The 13775-nt window shown below is 44.8% G+C and overlaps 1 protein-coding gene across 1 annotated transcript in view; it reads right to left on the bottom strand.

Moving 5' to 3' along the window:
• sh3tc1 (SH3 domain and tetratricopeptide repeats 1) overlaps window positions 1-13775 on the bottom strand; it is an 82648-nt gene that overhangs the window by 32064 nt on the left and 36809 nt on the right. The window contains exons 8-9 of the mRNA XM_033019329.1: window positions 8759-8892; window positions 7926-7964 (exon numbers count right to left, since the gene is read on the bottom strand). Coding sequence (XP_032875220.1) covers window positions 7926-7964; window positions 8759-8892 — 173 coding nt within the window. The remainder of the gene's footprint in view (window positions 1-7925; window positions 7965-8758; window positions 8893-13775) is intronic.

The following is a 13775-nucleotide window of genomic DNA, read 5'->3' as shown; positions in this document are numbered from 1 at the left end:
CGAGGGGAATTAAAATGGAAATAAGGGACTCATGGATAGGAAATGAGCTTACTCAGGATTGGAAAGGAAATGGTGCGAGATCATCAGAGGAAAGTGGGGGAAGAAGGCCTGGAGAGAAAAGTTGGAATCGGAGTGGGACGGGTGGTGAAATAGTTTGGAATCAGGAGATTCGGTAGGCCTTGGTGGATAGAAACATAGAAAATAGGTGCAGGAGTAGGCCATTCGGCCCTTCGAGCCTGCACCGCCATTCAATATGATCATGGCTGATCATCCAACTCAGTATCCTGTACCTGCCTTCTCTCCATACCCCCTGATCCCTTTAGCCACAAGGGCCACATCGAACTCCCTCTTAAATATAACCAATGAACTGGCCTCAACTACCTTCTGTGGCAGAGAATTCCACAGATTCGCCACTCTCTGTGTGAAAAATGATTTCCTCATCTCGGTCCTAAAAGATTTCCCGCTTATCCTTAAACTGTGACCCCTTGTTCTGGACTTCCCCAACATCGGGAACAATCTTCCTGCATCTAGCCTGTCCAACCCCTTAAGAATTTTGTAAGTTTCTATAAGATCCCCCCTCAATCCTCTAAATTCTAGCGAGTACAAACCGAGTCTATCCAGTCTTTCTTCATATGAAAGTCCTGACATCCCAGGAATCAGTCTGGTGAACCTTCTCTGTGCTCCCTCTATGGCAAGAATGTATTTCCTCAGATTAGGAGACCAAAACTGTACGCAATACTCCAGGTGTGTTCTCACCAAGACCCTGTACAACTGCAGTAGAACCTCCCTGCTCCTATGCTCAAATCCTTTTGCTATGAATGCTAACATACAATTCGCCTTCTTCACGGCCTGCTGCACCTGCATGCCTACTTTTAATGACTGGTGTACCATGACACCCAGGTCTCGTTGCATCTCCCCTTTTCCTAATCGGCCACCATTCAGATAATAGTCTACTTTTCTGTTTTTGCCACCAAAGTGGATAACCTCACATTTATCCACATTATACTGCATCTGCCATGCATTTGCCCACTCACCCAGCCTATCTAAGTCGCCTTGCAGCCTCCTAGCATCCTCCTCACAGCTAACACTGTCCCCCAGCTTCGTGTCATCTGCAAACTTGGAGATGTTGCATTCAATTCCCTCGTCCAAATCATTAATATACATCGTAAATAGCTGGGGTCCCAGCACTGAGCCTTGCGGTACCCCACTAGTCACTGCCTGCCATTGTGAAAAGGACCCGTTTACTCCTACTCTTTGCTTCTTGTCTGCCAGCCAGTTCTCTATCCACATCAATATTGAACCCCCAATACCATGTGCTTTAAGTTAGTATACTAATCTCTTATGTGGGACCTTGTCGAAAGCCTTCTGAAACTCCAGATATAACACATCCACTGGTTCTCCCTTATCCACTCTACTAGTTACATCCTCGAAAAATTATATAAGATTCGTCAGACATGATTTACCTTTCATAAATCCATGCTTACTTTGTCCAATGATTTCACCACTTTCCAAATGTGCTGCTATCCCATCTTTAATAACTGATTCTAGCAGTTTCCCCACTACCGACATTAGACTAACTGGTCTAATTTTCTCTCTCCCTCCCTTTTTAAAAAGTGGGGTTACATTAGCTACCCTCCAACCCTCAGGAACTACTCCAGAATCTAAAGAGTTTTGAAAAATTATCACTAATGCATCCACTATTTCTGGAGCTACTTCCTTAAGTACTCTGGGATGCAGCCTATCTGCCCCTGGGGATTTATCGGCCTTTAATCCATTCAATTTACCTAACACCACTTCCTGGCTAACCTGGATTTCACTCAGTTCCTCCATCTCATTTGACCCCCGGTCCCCTGCTATTTCCGGCAGATTATTTATGTCTTCCTTAGTGAAGACAGAACCAAAGTAGTTATTCAATTGGTTTGCCATGTCCTTGTTCCCCATGATCAATTCACCTGTTTCTGACTGCAAGGGACCTACATTTGTTTTAACTAATCTTTTTCTCTTCACATATCTATAAAAGCTTTTGCAGTCAGTTTTTATGTTCCCTGCCAGTTTTCTTTCATAATCTATTTTCCCTTTCCTAATTAAGCCCTTTGTCCTCCTCTGCTGGACTCTGAATTTCTCCCAGTCCTCTGGTTGGCTGCTTTTTCTGGCTAATTTGTATGCTTCATCTTTTGTTTTGATACTATCCCTGATTTCCCTTGTTATCCACGGATGCACTACCTTCCCTGATTTATTTTTTTGCCAAACTGGGATGAACAATTGTTGTAGTTCATCCATGCAGTGTTTAAATGCCTTCCATTGCATATCCACCGTCAACCCATTAAGAATCAATTGCCAGTCTATCTTGGCCAATTCACGTCTCATACCCTCAAAGTTACCTTTCTTTAAGTTCAGAACCCTTGTTTCTGAATTAACAATGTCACTCTCCATCCTAATGAAGAACTCAACCATATTATTGTCACTCTTGCCCAAGGGGCCACGCACAACAAGACTGCTAACTAACCCTTCCTCATTACTCAATACCCAATCTAGAATAGCCTGCCTCGTTGGTTCCTCTACATGTTGGTTTAGAAAACTATCCCGCATACATTCCAAGAAATCCTCTTCCTCAGCACCCTTGCCAATTTGATTCACCCAATCCATATGTAGATTGAAGTCACCCATTATAACTGTTTTACCTTTGTTGCACGCATTTCTAATTTCCTGTTTGATGCCATTCCCAACTCCACTACTACTGTTAGGTGGCCTGTACACAACTCCCACTAGCGTTTTCTGCCCCTTAGTGTTTCGCAGCTCTACCCATATCGATTCCACATCCTCCAAACTAATGTCCTTCCTTTCTATTGCGTTAATTTGCTCTCTAACCAGCAACATTACCCCACCTCCTTTCCCTTTCTGTCTATCCCTCCTGAATATTGAATATCCCTGAATGTGCAGCTCCCAGCCTTGGTCACCCTGGAGCCATGTCTCCGTGATCCCAACTATATCATAATCATTAATAGCTATCTGCACATTCAACTCATCCACCTTATTACGCATGCTCCTTGCATTGAGACACAAAGCCTTCAGGCTTGTTTTTACAACACTCTTACCCCTTATACAATTATGTTGAAAAGTGGCCCTTTTTGATTTTTGCCCTGGATTTGTCTGCCTGCCACTTTTACTTTTCACCTTGCTACCTATTGCTTCTACTCTCATTCTGCACCCCTCTGTCTCTACACACACATTTAAGAAACCCTTTCCCTTTAACTCCATCCTCAACTATCCCATTCGACACCCCACCCCCCTTATTCAGTTTAAAACCACCCGTGTAGCAGTGGCAAACCTGCCTGCCAGAATGCTGGTCCCCCACCTGTTAAGATGCAATCCGTCCCTTTTGTACAGTGCCCTCTTACTCCAAAACAGACCCCAGTGATCTAAGAATCTTAATCCCTGCCCCGTGCACCAGTTCCTCAGTCACACATTCAGGTCCCGTATCTCCCTGTTCCTGCTCTCGCCAGCACGAGGAACTGGAAGCAAACCGGAGATAACAACCCTGGAGGTCCTGCTTTTCAGCATTTTTCCAAGCTCTCTAAAGTCACGCCGCAGAATATTCATCCCCTTCTTTCCGACATCGTTTGTGCCGACATGCACTACCACGGATGGGGCACAAGCGTTTGATGCCAGGTCTGGCTTGGTCTCGCTGATGTAAAGAAAGCCACATCGGAAGCATCAAATGCAAACGACAAGGTTACAATCGGTGCAGCTGCCCCATTGTCTCAACTGGAAGGCCTACCGGGGTTACTGAATGCAAGTTTATTTTAGGTAGACAAAAATGCTGGAGAAACTCAGCGGCTGAGGGAGCATCTATGGAGAGAAGGAATAGGTGACGTTTCGGATTGAGACCCTTCTTCAGACTGATGTGGAGGTGGGGGCGGGGGGGGGGTTGAGGAGGGGGGGTAAGAAGAAGAAAGGAAGAGGCGAAGACAGTGGGCTGTGGGAGAGCTGGGAAGGTGAGGGGAAGGAGGGAGAAAGCAAGGTCTACCTGAAATTGGAGAAGTCAATGCTCATACCGCTGGGGCACCTAGGCAAGTTTAGCTTAGTTTAGAGATACAGTGTGGAATACAGGCCCTTCGGCCCACTGAGTCCGCACCGACCAGCGGTCCCTACACATTATTACTATCCTACATACACTAGGGACAATTTACATTTATAGCAAGTCAATTAACCTACAAACCTGTACGTCTTTGGAGTGTGGGAGGAGACCGAAGATCTCTGAGAAATCCCACACGGTCACGGGGAGAACGTACAAACTCTGCACAAATTCCGTACAGACAGTACCCATAGTCGGGATCGAACCCGACTCGCTGGTGCTGCAAGAACTAAAAGGCAGCAACTCTACCGCTGCGCCACCGTGCCGCCCTGAGAGAGGTGGTGCAGAGACAGGTGTTACATCTCCTGCAGTTGCAAGGGAAATGCCTCGGGAAGGGACAGTTTGGGTGGGATGGGATCATTGAACCAAGCAGTTGGGGAGGGAGTGGTCTTTGTTGAAAACAGAGGATTGTGGTTGGAAGATGTGACTATTAACGGGATCATGTTGATCTATAATATTTAACATATTTGTTTCCCTTTCTTTGTCCCTCTTGGGGAGTGGAGGACATGTTTAGTCTGACATACCGGGCTTATTCTCCCATTCTGCATTTCACAATTCCCATATTCTTTCTCTCCAGAGATGCTGCCTGTCCTGCTCAGTTACTCCAGCATTTTGTGTCTATCTTCGGTTTAAACGAGCACCTGCTGTTTCTTCCTACACATCTCCTTGATAAATGGCCCGACATGAAACGTCAACCCTTTTTTTCCTCTTCTCGGAGATGTGGCCAGCTGATTATTTCAAGCATTTTCTGTTTTGGTTTTAGATTTCTAGTATTTGTAGCGTTTTTTGGGAATTTTCAGATCATCTACCATCATTCATCCAGACGTGTCATAAAGTCTGAGTTATACAAAGGCGCTTTGGCCTCCTTGTCCATGATAATTAAGATATCGATCTGAGCTAGTCCCATTTTGTTGTGTTTTGGCCACTGTCCCTTTAAACTTTTGTTTAAGAAGGAACTGCAGATGCTGGAAAATCGAAGGCACACAAAAATGCTGGAGAAACTCAGCGGGTGCAGCAGCATCTATGGAGCGAAGGAAATATAGATGCTGCTGCACCCGCTGAGTTTCTCCAGCATTTTTGTGTCCCTTTAAACTTCTTCTGTGCATGTACCTGTCCAAATGTCTTTTAAATGTAATTGTAGCTCCCACTGCAGCTTCCCAAGCAGCTCATTCCTTATATCCACCATCCTCTCTATGAAAATGTTGCCCTACAGGTTCCTTTCAAAATCTTTCCCCTCATATCTTAACCCTATGACTTCTAGTTATACATTCCCCAACTCTAGGAAAAATACTACGACCTCCCCTCATGATTTTATGCACTTCTGTAAGGTCACCCCTCAACCTCCTATGCTCAAGGGAAAACACTCAACTTCACCTTATAATTTAAAGTCTGGCTTTATCTATGTGAATTTTCTTTGCACCTTTTCCAGTTTAATAACATCCTTCCTTCAGCTAAGCGTCCAAAACCACACGATACTCCAAGCGCGTTCCCATTAACTTCTTGTGGAGCTGTAACACAATGTCTTTAACTCTTGTACATGTTGCCCTGACTAATGAAGGCTGGCCTGTCAGGTGCCTCTTTCAAGACCCTGTCGACACTTATCACCACTTTCAGGGAATGCTTGGGAATAACTGTTACAGATTTGTCGTCAATTTGCTTTGTTGAAGAAGTTGAGACTGACTTTCAATGTCAGTGACAGCTTTGGCAGCTATTAAGCATGGCCTTCACCAAGTCCTTAAGTTGCTCTGTTATCAGAGCCAGACAGACCCTAAACTGATCGTGACTTTCCAACATGCTGTGATCCAGAGTCAGATTGTTACAACAGGCCTGTCCCACTTAGGCAATTTATTTCGCCGACTGTCATAGTCGTAGCAGGTTGCCGAAAAAACGGCAACTGGACCCCCCACCCCCACCCCCCCACGACGATGTCTATGACAATGTCTACAACTAGTCGACGTCCAGCTACGGCAAGCTACCGACAACCGGCGACCCATTAGGACGTCCACCTACGACCACACCTACGTCCACCCCCGACAAGCTACGACAAGATAAGACAATTCAGTCGCCGGTACTTGTCGCCGGTTGACGTTGGTAGACGCCAATGGAATTCACCGAAGTCAGCACCGACGACAACCTACGTCATCTTGGCGACATCCTACGTCAGGACAAGTCAAGCTAAGCTCATTGGCATCAAGCCAACGGTCGCCGACAAGTTCTAAATATTTCAAAGTCCAGCAGCGACCAGAAAAATGCTACGATTCTTTGGGCGACTGAGGAGACGACTCACGACCACACAGGCAACACCCCAGCGACCATGTGGCAACAGCCTAGTCGCCTGTAGTCGCCCAAAAATCGCCTAAGTGGGGCAGGGGCATTATGGAATCCTAGAGTGATGTAGCATAGAAACAGGCCCTTTGACCCAACTTGCCCTCTCCGGCCAACATGCCCCAGCTACACGTCCCAGCTGCCTGCGTTTGGCCCACATCCTTCCAAACCTGTCCAATCCAAGTACCCCTCTAACAGTTTCTTTAAGCGTTGCGATAGTCCCTGACTCAATTACCTTCTATGGCAGCATGTTCCATACACCCACCGCACTTTGTGTGAAATAGTTACCCTTCAGATTCCTATTAAATCTGTTCCCCTTCCCTGCGGAGTAGATCCAAGAATATTTTGCCAGGACGAGGGCCTGAGCTTCAGAGAAAGATTGGGTAGGCTGGAAGTTTATTCCTTGGCATGCAGGAGACTGAAGCATGATCTGATAGAGATGTATAAAATCATGGTGGATAGAGTAAAAGGAACCAGAGGGGTAACGTTTTCACATAGAGAGTAGTGGATATATGCAACAAGCTGTCAGAGAAGGTAGTTGAGGCAGGTACTATAACACCACTTAAAAGACATTTGGACAGGTACATGAATAGGACAGGTTTATGGACCAAATGCAGGCAGCTGGGACTAGTGTAGATGGGACATCTTGAAGCATGGAGAAGTTGGGCTGAAGAGCCTGTTTCTGTGCCGTAAGACTCTAGAACTCTATAAGGGGGTGAAAGGAACTGTGCAGCCAAGAATTCCATATCTGCCAAAAAAAGGTGAATAAAAGGTATAGGCTGTGGGTCAAAAAAAAAAGGGATTAATGAGAGAGTAGTCAATGTGATGTTTGAAAATTAAAGTCAGAGAAGAATCATTGAGAAACTGCTAAAAACAAGGAAATTGGAAAGTTTGTTGTTCTGGAAGAACGTGATCAAAATAGCACAGGGGCATTCTTCATTCTTCATTGATTGATCCAGATTAAAATAAGACTTCTGAATAAATACAATGCTCTGGTGATTAGTTGAACAATCTGGAATATTCAGAAATATAATTTTGACAAACAGTTGGATGAAATGTGCAGGAAGGAACTGCAGGTTCTGGTTTACATCAAAGATGCTGGAGTAACTCAGCAGGACAGGCAGCATCTCTGGAGAGAAGGAATGCGTGATGTTAGGGATCGAGACCCTTCTTCAGACATTGAAGAAGTGTCTGAAGAAGTGTCTCAACCGGAAACGTCACCCATTCATTCTCTCCAGAGATGCCGCCTGTTCTGCTGATTTACTCCAGCATTTTTGTGTCTATCTTTGATGAAATGAGCAACAGGATACAATATAATATTTTATTAAAACTACTCGCAAATCGCAAAAATTCACAACGTTGACCTAAATTTATGCACAGAAGAAAACATGGTTAATAATCCCATATGACTGTTACATAATGTAAATTGGTGACCAATTGGCAATAGAGATTTATACATAATTACCTTTTATGTCCTCCTGGAAATCGATTGGTTCCAGCGTATCTGGATATAAAAGAATACATTAGTGAATAACGTGGACACTTATGCAGCACATCAAATGATCATAAAGGAGTTCAAATGTAGTATATAACATTATCAGAAGGAAAAATTCTGCAAGAGATAGCTGATAATTTCTTAAATCTTGTGAGAGAAAGTTCAAAGCCCAACTACTGAAACGGCCAAGCATAATAACTATGATGCAATCGTAGAAAAACGAGGGGAAGAAAAAAAGCAACTAAACATTGGTCTCTCAAAAGTTTGTACTCGATAAAGGACAAATGCAGATGAAAAGTAGCAAAACAGAAAATCTGTTATAACTTGGTGCTTAAAGTAGCCAGAGAGCAACCTCATATAAAGGAGGTTTTATAAATATAAATATCACAGGAAAGAACTGCAGATGCTGGTTTAAATCGAAGGTAGACACAAAATGCTGGAGTAACTCAGCGGGACAGGCAGCATCTCTGGAGAGAGGGAATGGTCGACGTTCCGGGTCGAGACCATTCTTCAGACTCGACCCAAAACGTCGCCCATTCCTTCTCTCCAGAAATGCTGCCTGTCCCGCTGAGTTACTCCGGATTTTAGTGACTACCTTTGATTTAAAGCAGCATCTGCAGTTCTCTCCAACTCATGTAAAGGGGAGTGGAAATAGAAAGGATGAAAATAAAGCATAAAAAATACTTTTGACAAATAAATTCCTGATTCTTTTCATTTATAATAATACAAAAAAGTTACAAAGCAAATCAATCTATTCAATTAGAGCTCATTGCAGTGTGCTTCCATTATACTCCTCTACTCACCCATTTGATAAACCTCACTGATGTCAGTCTGTGCCATGTGTTTGAGCAACTTAATGGAGTCTTCATCAGTGAACTTTTCACACTCCACAAAAACATGTTTTTCCGCCTCATCGACAAACAGCAGGTCCTTAGCCCTGTGAACAAATCAGTGCGTTATTCTGCCATCCGCCTCCAGCAAACGTTGAGATGAATGGCAAGTGAAGATGATTCTGACGTGCACTCAAAGCATATCCTGGCCTCCAGTCACCATTCTTCATGCACCAAGAATGTAACTCTACATTCAGTGATTTAAACACTAAACTCAGCCAACGGTGGTGCACAAATGTGCTCCTAATGTATTGTGCGTTAGTCAGAAAACCATCAAAAGTGCTTTGTAGTATCACGTGGATGCAAGGAGTCAGATGCAGGTCAGTGATACCAGTAAATGGCAAACAATATTACCTACACAGATCATAAATCTTTGCAGGCACAGAAATCGCTATCAAAACATGGGGGTGGGGGGGGGGGGGAAGACACACAATTTCTTGGCGGCCGCGCACGCGCACACACACGAGGCTTCAGCAGTGGGCCCTGTGGACGGTAACATCGGGAGCTGACCTGGTTGGTGACCGACTCCGAACTCCAGCAACAGCAGCTTCGTCCGCCCCTTTCATCGGCCAGCTGGGGCTTCAACATGGGAGCCTCGATCGCCTCGATGCAGTAGTTTGATTTAAAGCCGCGCCAGGCGCTGAAAGGTCTCGCGAACGAGCCAATTCAGCCCTTAGAAAGCGTCTGATAAAGTCCGGATTACAAACATGGGGGGGGGGGGGGGGGGGGGTTTTCCCCCACCTCTCAAAGCATGGGGGGACATGCCCCCCCCCCCCCGTCCCCCAGGATTTCAGCCCATGCATCTTTGCAACCATCAACTGTGTATTAAAAGTAAAGAAAGCTACTTCAATTTTAACATAGAATTGTAGGATCATCATAAATGTTTATCATCAGAAGTGCATTTAATAGAGGGCATAATGCTGGCAGCAGAATACCAACATAAAACCAGTGACACATTGTGCTTCACTGCAGTAATTGTCCAATTTATGATTTTAGGTGCGCAGAAGAAAATGATTGGAAGCCAAACATTAAAAAATATATATTGGTATTAGTTTCCCATTGTCACTCGTACCGAGACACCGTGAAAAACACTGCTTTGCGAGCTATCCCAGCAAAACATACATGAGTACAATCAAACCACACACAAGTACAATTGGTGACAGAAAAAGAGAAAGAAAACAGAGTGAAGAATACAGTGTTACAGCTACGCAAGACCCTGTCCCACTGTACGAGGTAATTCACGAGTTCTTCCGAGTTTTCCCCTGATTCGAACTCGGAGAATGTCTGTAGCGGGTCCGTAGTTCGTAGATGTCTCGTAGTGGCTCGTAATGGTCAACTACGAGTAAAAAGTACCAATTTCCACAAACTCCGATGGACTCGCTACGGATATTCTCCAAGTTCGAATCAGGGGAAAACTCGGGAGAACTCGTGAATTACCTTGCACAGTGGGATAGGGGCTTGAGGAAGCAGAGATTGAAAACAAAAGTGCAAGGATCGCAACAAGGTAGACTAGGAGATTGTAACAACCAGACTTTGGCTCAAGAGTCTTCGACAAGGAGGCTGAGGCAAAGAGGATACACTTGATTCGAAATTTGTGATTTTTTTTGTCCACTGAAGAAATGGCAGGCAGGTTGGTGCAATTTGTTTCCTGCAGGGTGTGGGAAGTCAGGGACACCGCTGGTGCTTTGGACAACTACACCTGCAGAAATTGTGCCCAGGTACAGCTCCTGAATGAACATGTTGGGGAACTGGAGAAGCAGCTGGATGACCTCAGGGCAATCTGGGAAACGAGAGTTTCCTGGACAGGACTTACAGTGAGGTTGTCACGCCAAGGATACAGGAAGAGCGAAGGTGGGTGACTATGACAAAGAGGAATAAGCATGGAGTGCAGGAGACCCAGGTGGCTGTACCTAATGAAAACAGGTACAACCTCTTGGGAGCTGTCGGGGCTGACGACGCTTCTAGTCCGAGCAGCAGACAGGTCGGTGGCTCTAATCCTAACGATGAGACTTGACCGGCGAGACTGACGTCGGGCAGAGCCATAGTGGTGGGTAACTCCATTGTCCAAGGTGCGGACAGGAAATTCTATGACACTAATGGGAGTTATCTACAGGCCCCCCAAACAGTAGCCTGGACATAGGGTGCAAGTTGCATCAGGAGTTAAAATTAGCATGTAACAAAGGTAATGCTACAATGGTTATGGGAGATTTCAACGTGCAGGTAGACTGGGAAAATCAGGTTGGTACTGGACTCCAAGAAAGGGAGTTCATGGAGTACCTCCGAGATGGATTCTTAGAGCAGCTTGTATTGAAGCCTACCAGGGAGAAGGCAATTCTGGATTTAGTGTTGTGTAATGAACCAGATTTGATAAAGGGAACTCAAGGTAAAGGAGCCACTAGGAGGCAGTGATCATAATATGATACGTTTTAATCTACAATTTGAGAGGGAAAATGTAAAATCGGATGTTTCAGTATTGCAGTTGAACAAAGGGGACTATGGAGGCATGAAGGAGGAGCTGGCAAAAGTTGACTGGAAAGGGACCCTAACAGGGATGACGGTGGAACAGCAATGGCAGGTGTTTCTGGGAATAATGCAGAAGATGCAGGATAATTTCATTCCAAAGAGGAAGAAAGATTCCAAAGGGAGTAAGAGGTGACCGTGGCTGACAAGGGAAGTCAAGGACAGTATAAAAATAAAAAAGACCTATAACAATAGCAAAGATGAGCAGGAAGCCAGAGGATTGGGAAACATTTAAAGATCAACAGAAGGTGACTAAAAAGGCAATACGGGGAGAAAAATGAAGTATGAAGGTAAGCTAGCCAAGAATATAAAGGAGGATAGTAAAAGCTTCTTTAGGTATGTGAAGAAGAAAAAATAGTTAAGACAAATGTGGGTCCCTTGAAGAGAAACAGGTGAATTTATTATGGGGAACAAGGAAATGGCAGACGAGTTGAACAGGTACTTTGGTTCTGTCTTCACTAAGGAAGGCACAATCTCCCAGATGTACTAGGAGACAGGGGACCTAGAGTGACGGAGGAACTGAAGGAAATCCACATTAGCCAGGAAATGGTATTGGGTAGACTGATGGGACTGAAGGCTGATAAATCCTCAGAGCCTGATGGTCTGCATCCCAGGGTACTCATCCCAAGGAGGTGGGCCTAGAAATTGAGGACACATTGGTGATCATTTTCCATTGTTCTATAGATTCTGGATCGGTTTTTGTGGATTGGAGGGTAGCTAATGTTATCCAACTTTTCAAGAAAGGAGGGAGAGCGAAAGCCGGAAATTATAGACCAGTTAGTCTGGTGGTGGGGAAAATGCCGGAGTCGATTATCAAAGATGTAATAGCGGCACATTTGGATAGCAGTAACAGGATCAGTCAATGACAGTCAATGACAGCATGGATTTACGAAGGGTAAATCATGTAGGGCATTAACATGGATAGAAATTTGGTTGGCAGACAGGAAACAAAGATTAGGGATTAACAGGTCCCTTTCAGAATGGCAGGCAGTGACTAGTGGGGTACTGCAAGGCTTGGTGCTGGGACCGCATCTATTTACAATGTCCATTAATGATTTAGATGAAGGAATTAAAAGTAACATTAACAAATTTGCAGATGACACAAAGCTGGGAGGAGGTGTTAACTGCGAGGAGGATGCAGAGTGACTTGGACAGGTTGGGTGAGGGGGCAGATGCACAGCAGATGCAGTATAATGTGGATAAATGTTAGGTTATCCACTTTGGTAGCAAAAACATGAAGGCAGATTATTATCTAAATGGTGTCAAGTTGGGAAAAGGGGAAGTACAACGGGATCTGGGGGTCCTTGTTCATCAGTCAATGAAAGTAAGCATGCAGGTACAGCAGGCAGTAAAGAAAGCTAATGGCATGTTGACGTTCATAATGAGTGGAGTTGAGTATTGGAGCAAAGAGGTCCTTCTGCTGTTGTATCGGGCCCTGGACAGACTACATCTGAGGTATTGTGTGCAGTTTTGGTCTCCTAATTTGAGGAAGGACATTCTAGCTATTGAGGGAGTGCAGCATAGGTTCATGCGGTTAATTCCCGGGATTACGGGACTGTCATATGATGAAAGAATGGAACGACTGGGCTTGTATTCACTGGAATTTAGAAGGATGATAAGGAAACTTATAGAAACATATGAAATTATTAAGGGATTGTACATGCTAGATGCAGGAAAAATATTCCCGATGTTGGGGGAGTCCAGAACCAGGGGCCACAGTTTTTAACTCCAGAGAAGTTACTTTCAAATGTCCATCAATCCTTCACTCAGCAAAGATGGAAATTGATAATTTCTAACACCATCCTACACACTAGGGACAATTTACACTTATACCACTCCAAACCTGTATGTCTTTGTAGTGTGGGAGGAAACCGAAGATCTCGGAGAAAACCCACGCGGTCACGGGGAGAACGTACAAACTCCGTACGGACAGCGCCCGTAGTCAGGATCGAACCCAGGTCTCATGGAAACATAGAAAATAGGTGCAGGAGGCGGCCATCCGGCCCTTCGAGCCAGCACCGCTATCATTGTGATCATGGCTGATCGTCCCCAATCAATAACCCGTGCCTGCCTTCTCCCCATATCCCTTGACTCCACTAGCCCCTAGAGCTCTATCTAACTCTCTCTTAAATCCATCCAGTGATTTGGCCTCCACTGCCCTCTGTGGCAGGAAATTCCATAAATTCACAACTCTTTGGGTGAAAAAGTTTTTTCTCACCTCAGTCTTAAATGGCCTCCCCTTTATTCTAACACTGTGGCCCCTGGTTCTGGATTCGCCCAACATTGGGAACATTTTTCCTGCATCTAGCTTGTCCAGTCCTTTTATAATTTTATATGTTTCTACAAGATTCCCCCTCATCCTTCTAAACTCCAGTGAATACAAGCCTAGTCTTTTCAATCTTTCCTCATA

The sequence above is a fragment of the Amblyraja radiata genome, chromosome 1 (genome assembly GCF_010909765.2).
Source record: "Amblyraja radiata isolate CabotCenter1 chromosome 1, sAmbRad1.1.pri, whole genome shotgun sequence".
Taxonomy (NCBI): Eukaryota; Metazoa; Chordata; class Chondrichthyes; order Rajiformes; family Rajidae; genus Amblyraja; species Amblyraja radiata.
Note: the sequence above shows the minus strand (reverse complement) of the source record. Positions and strands in the feature narration are given on the sequence as shown.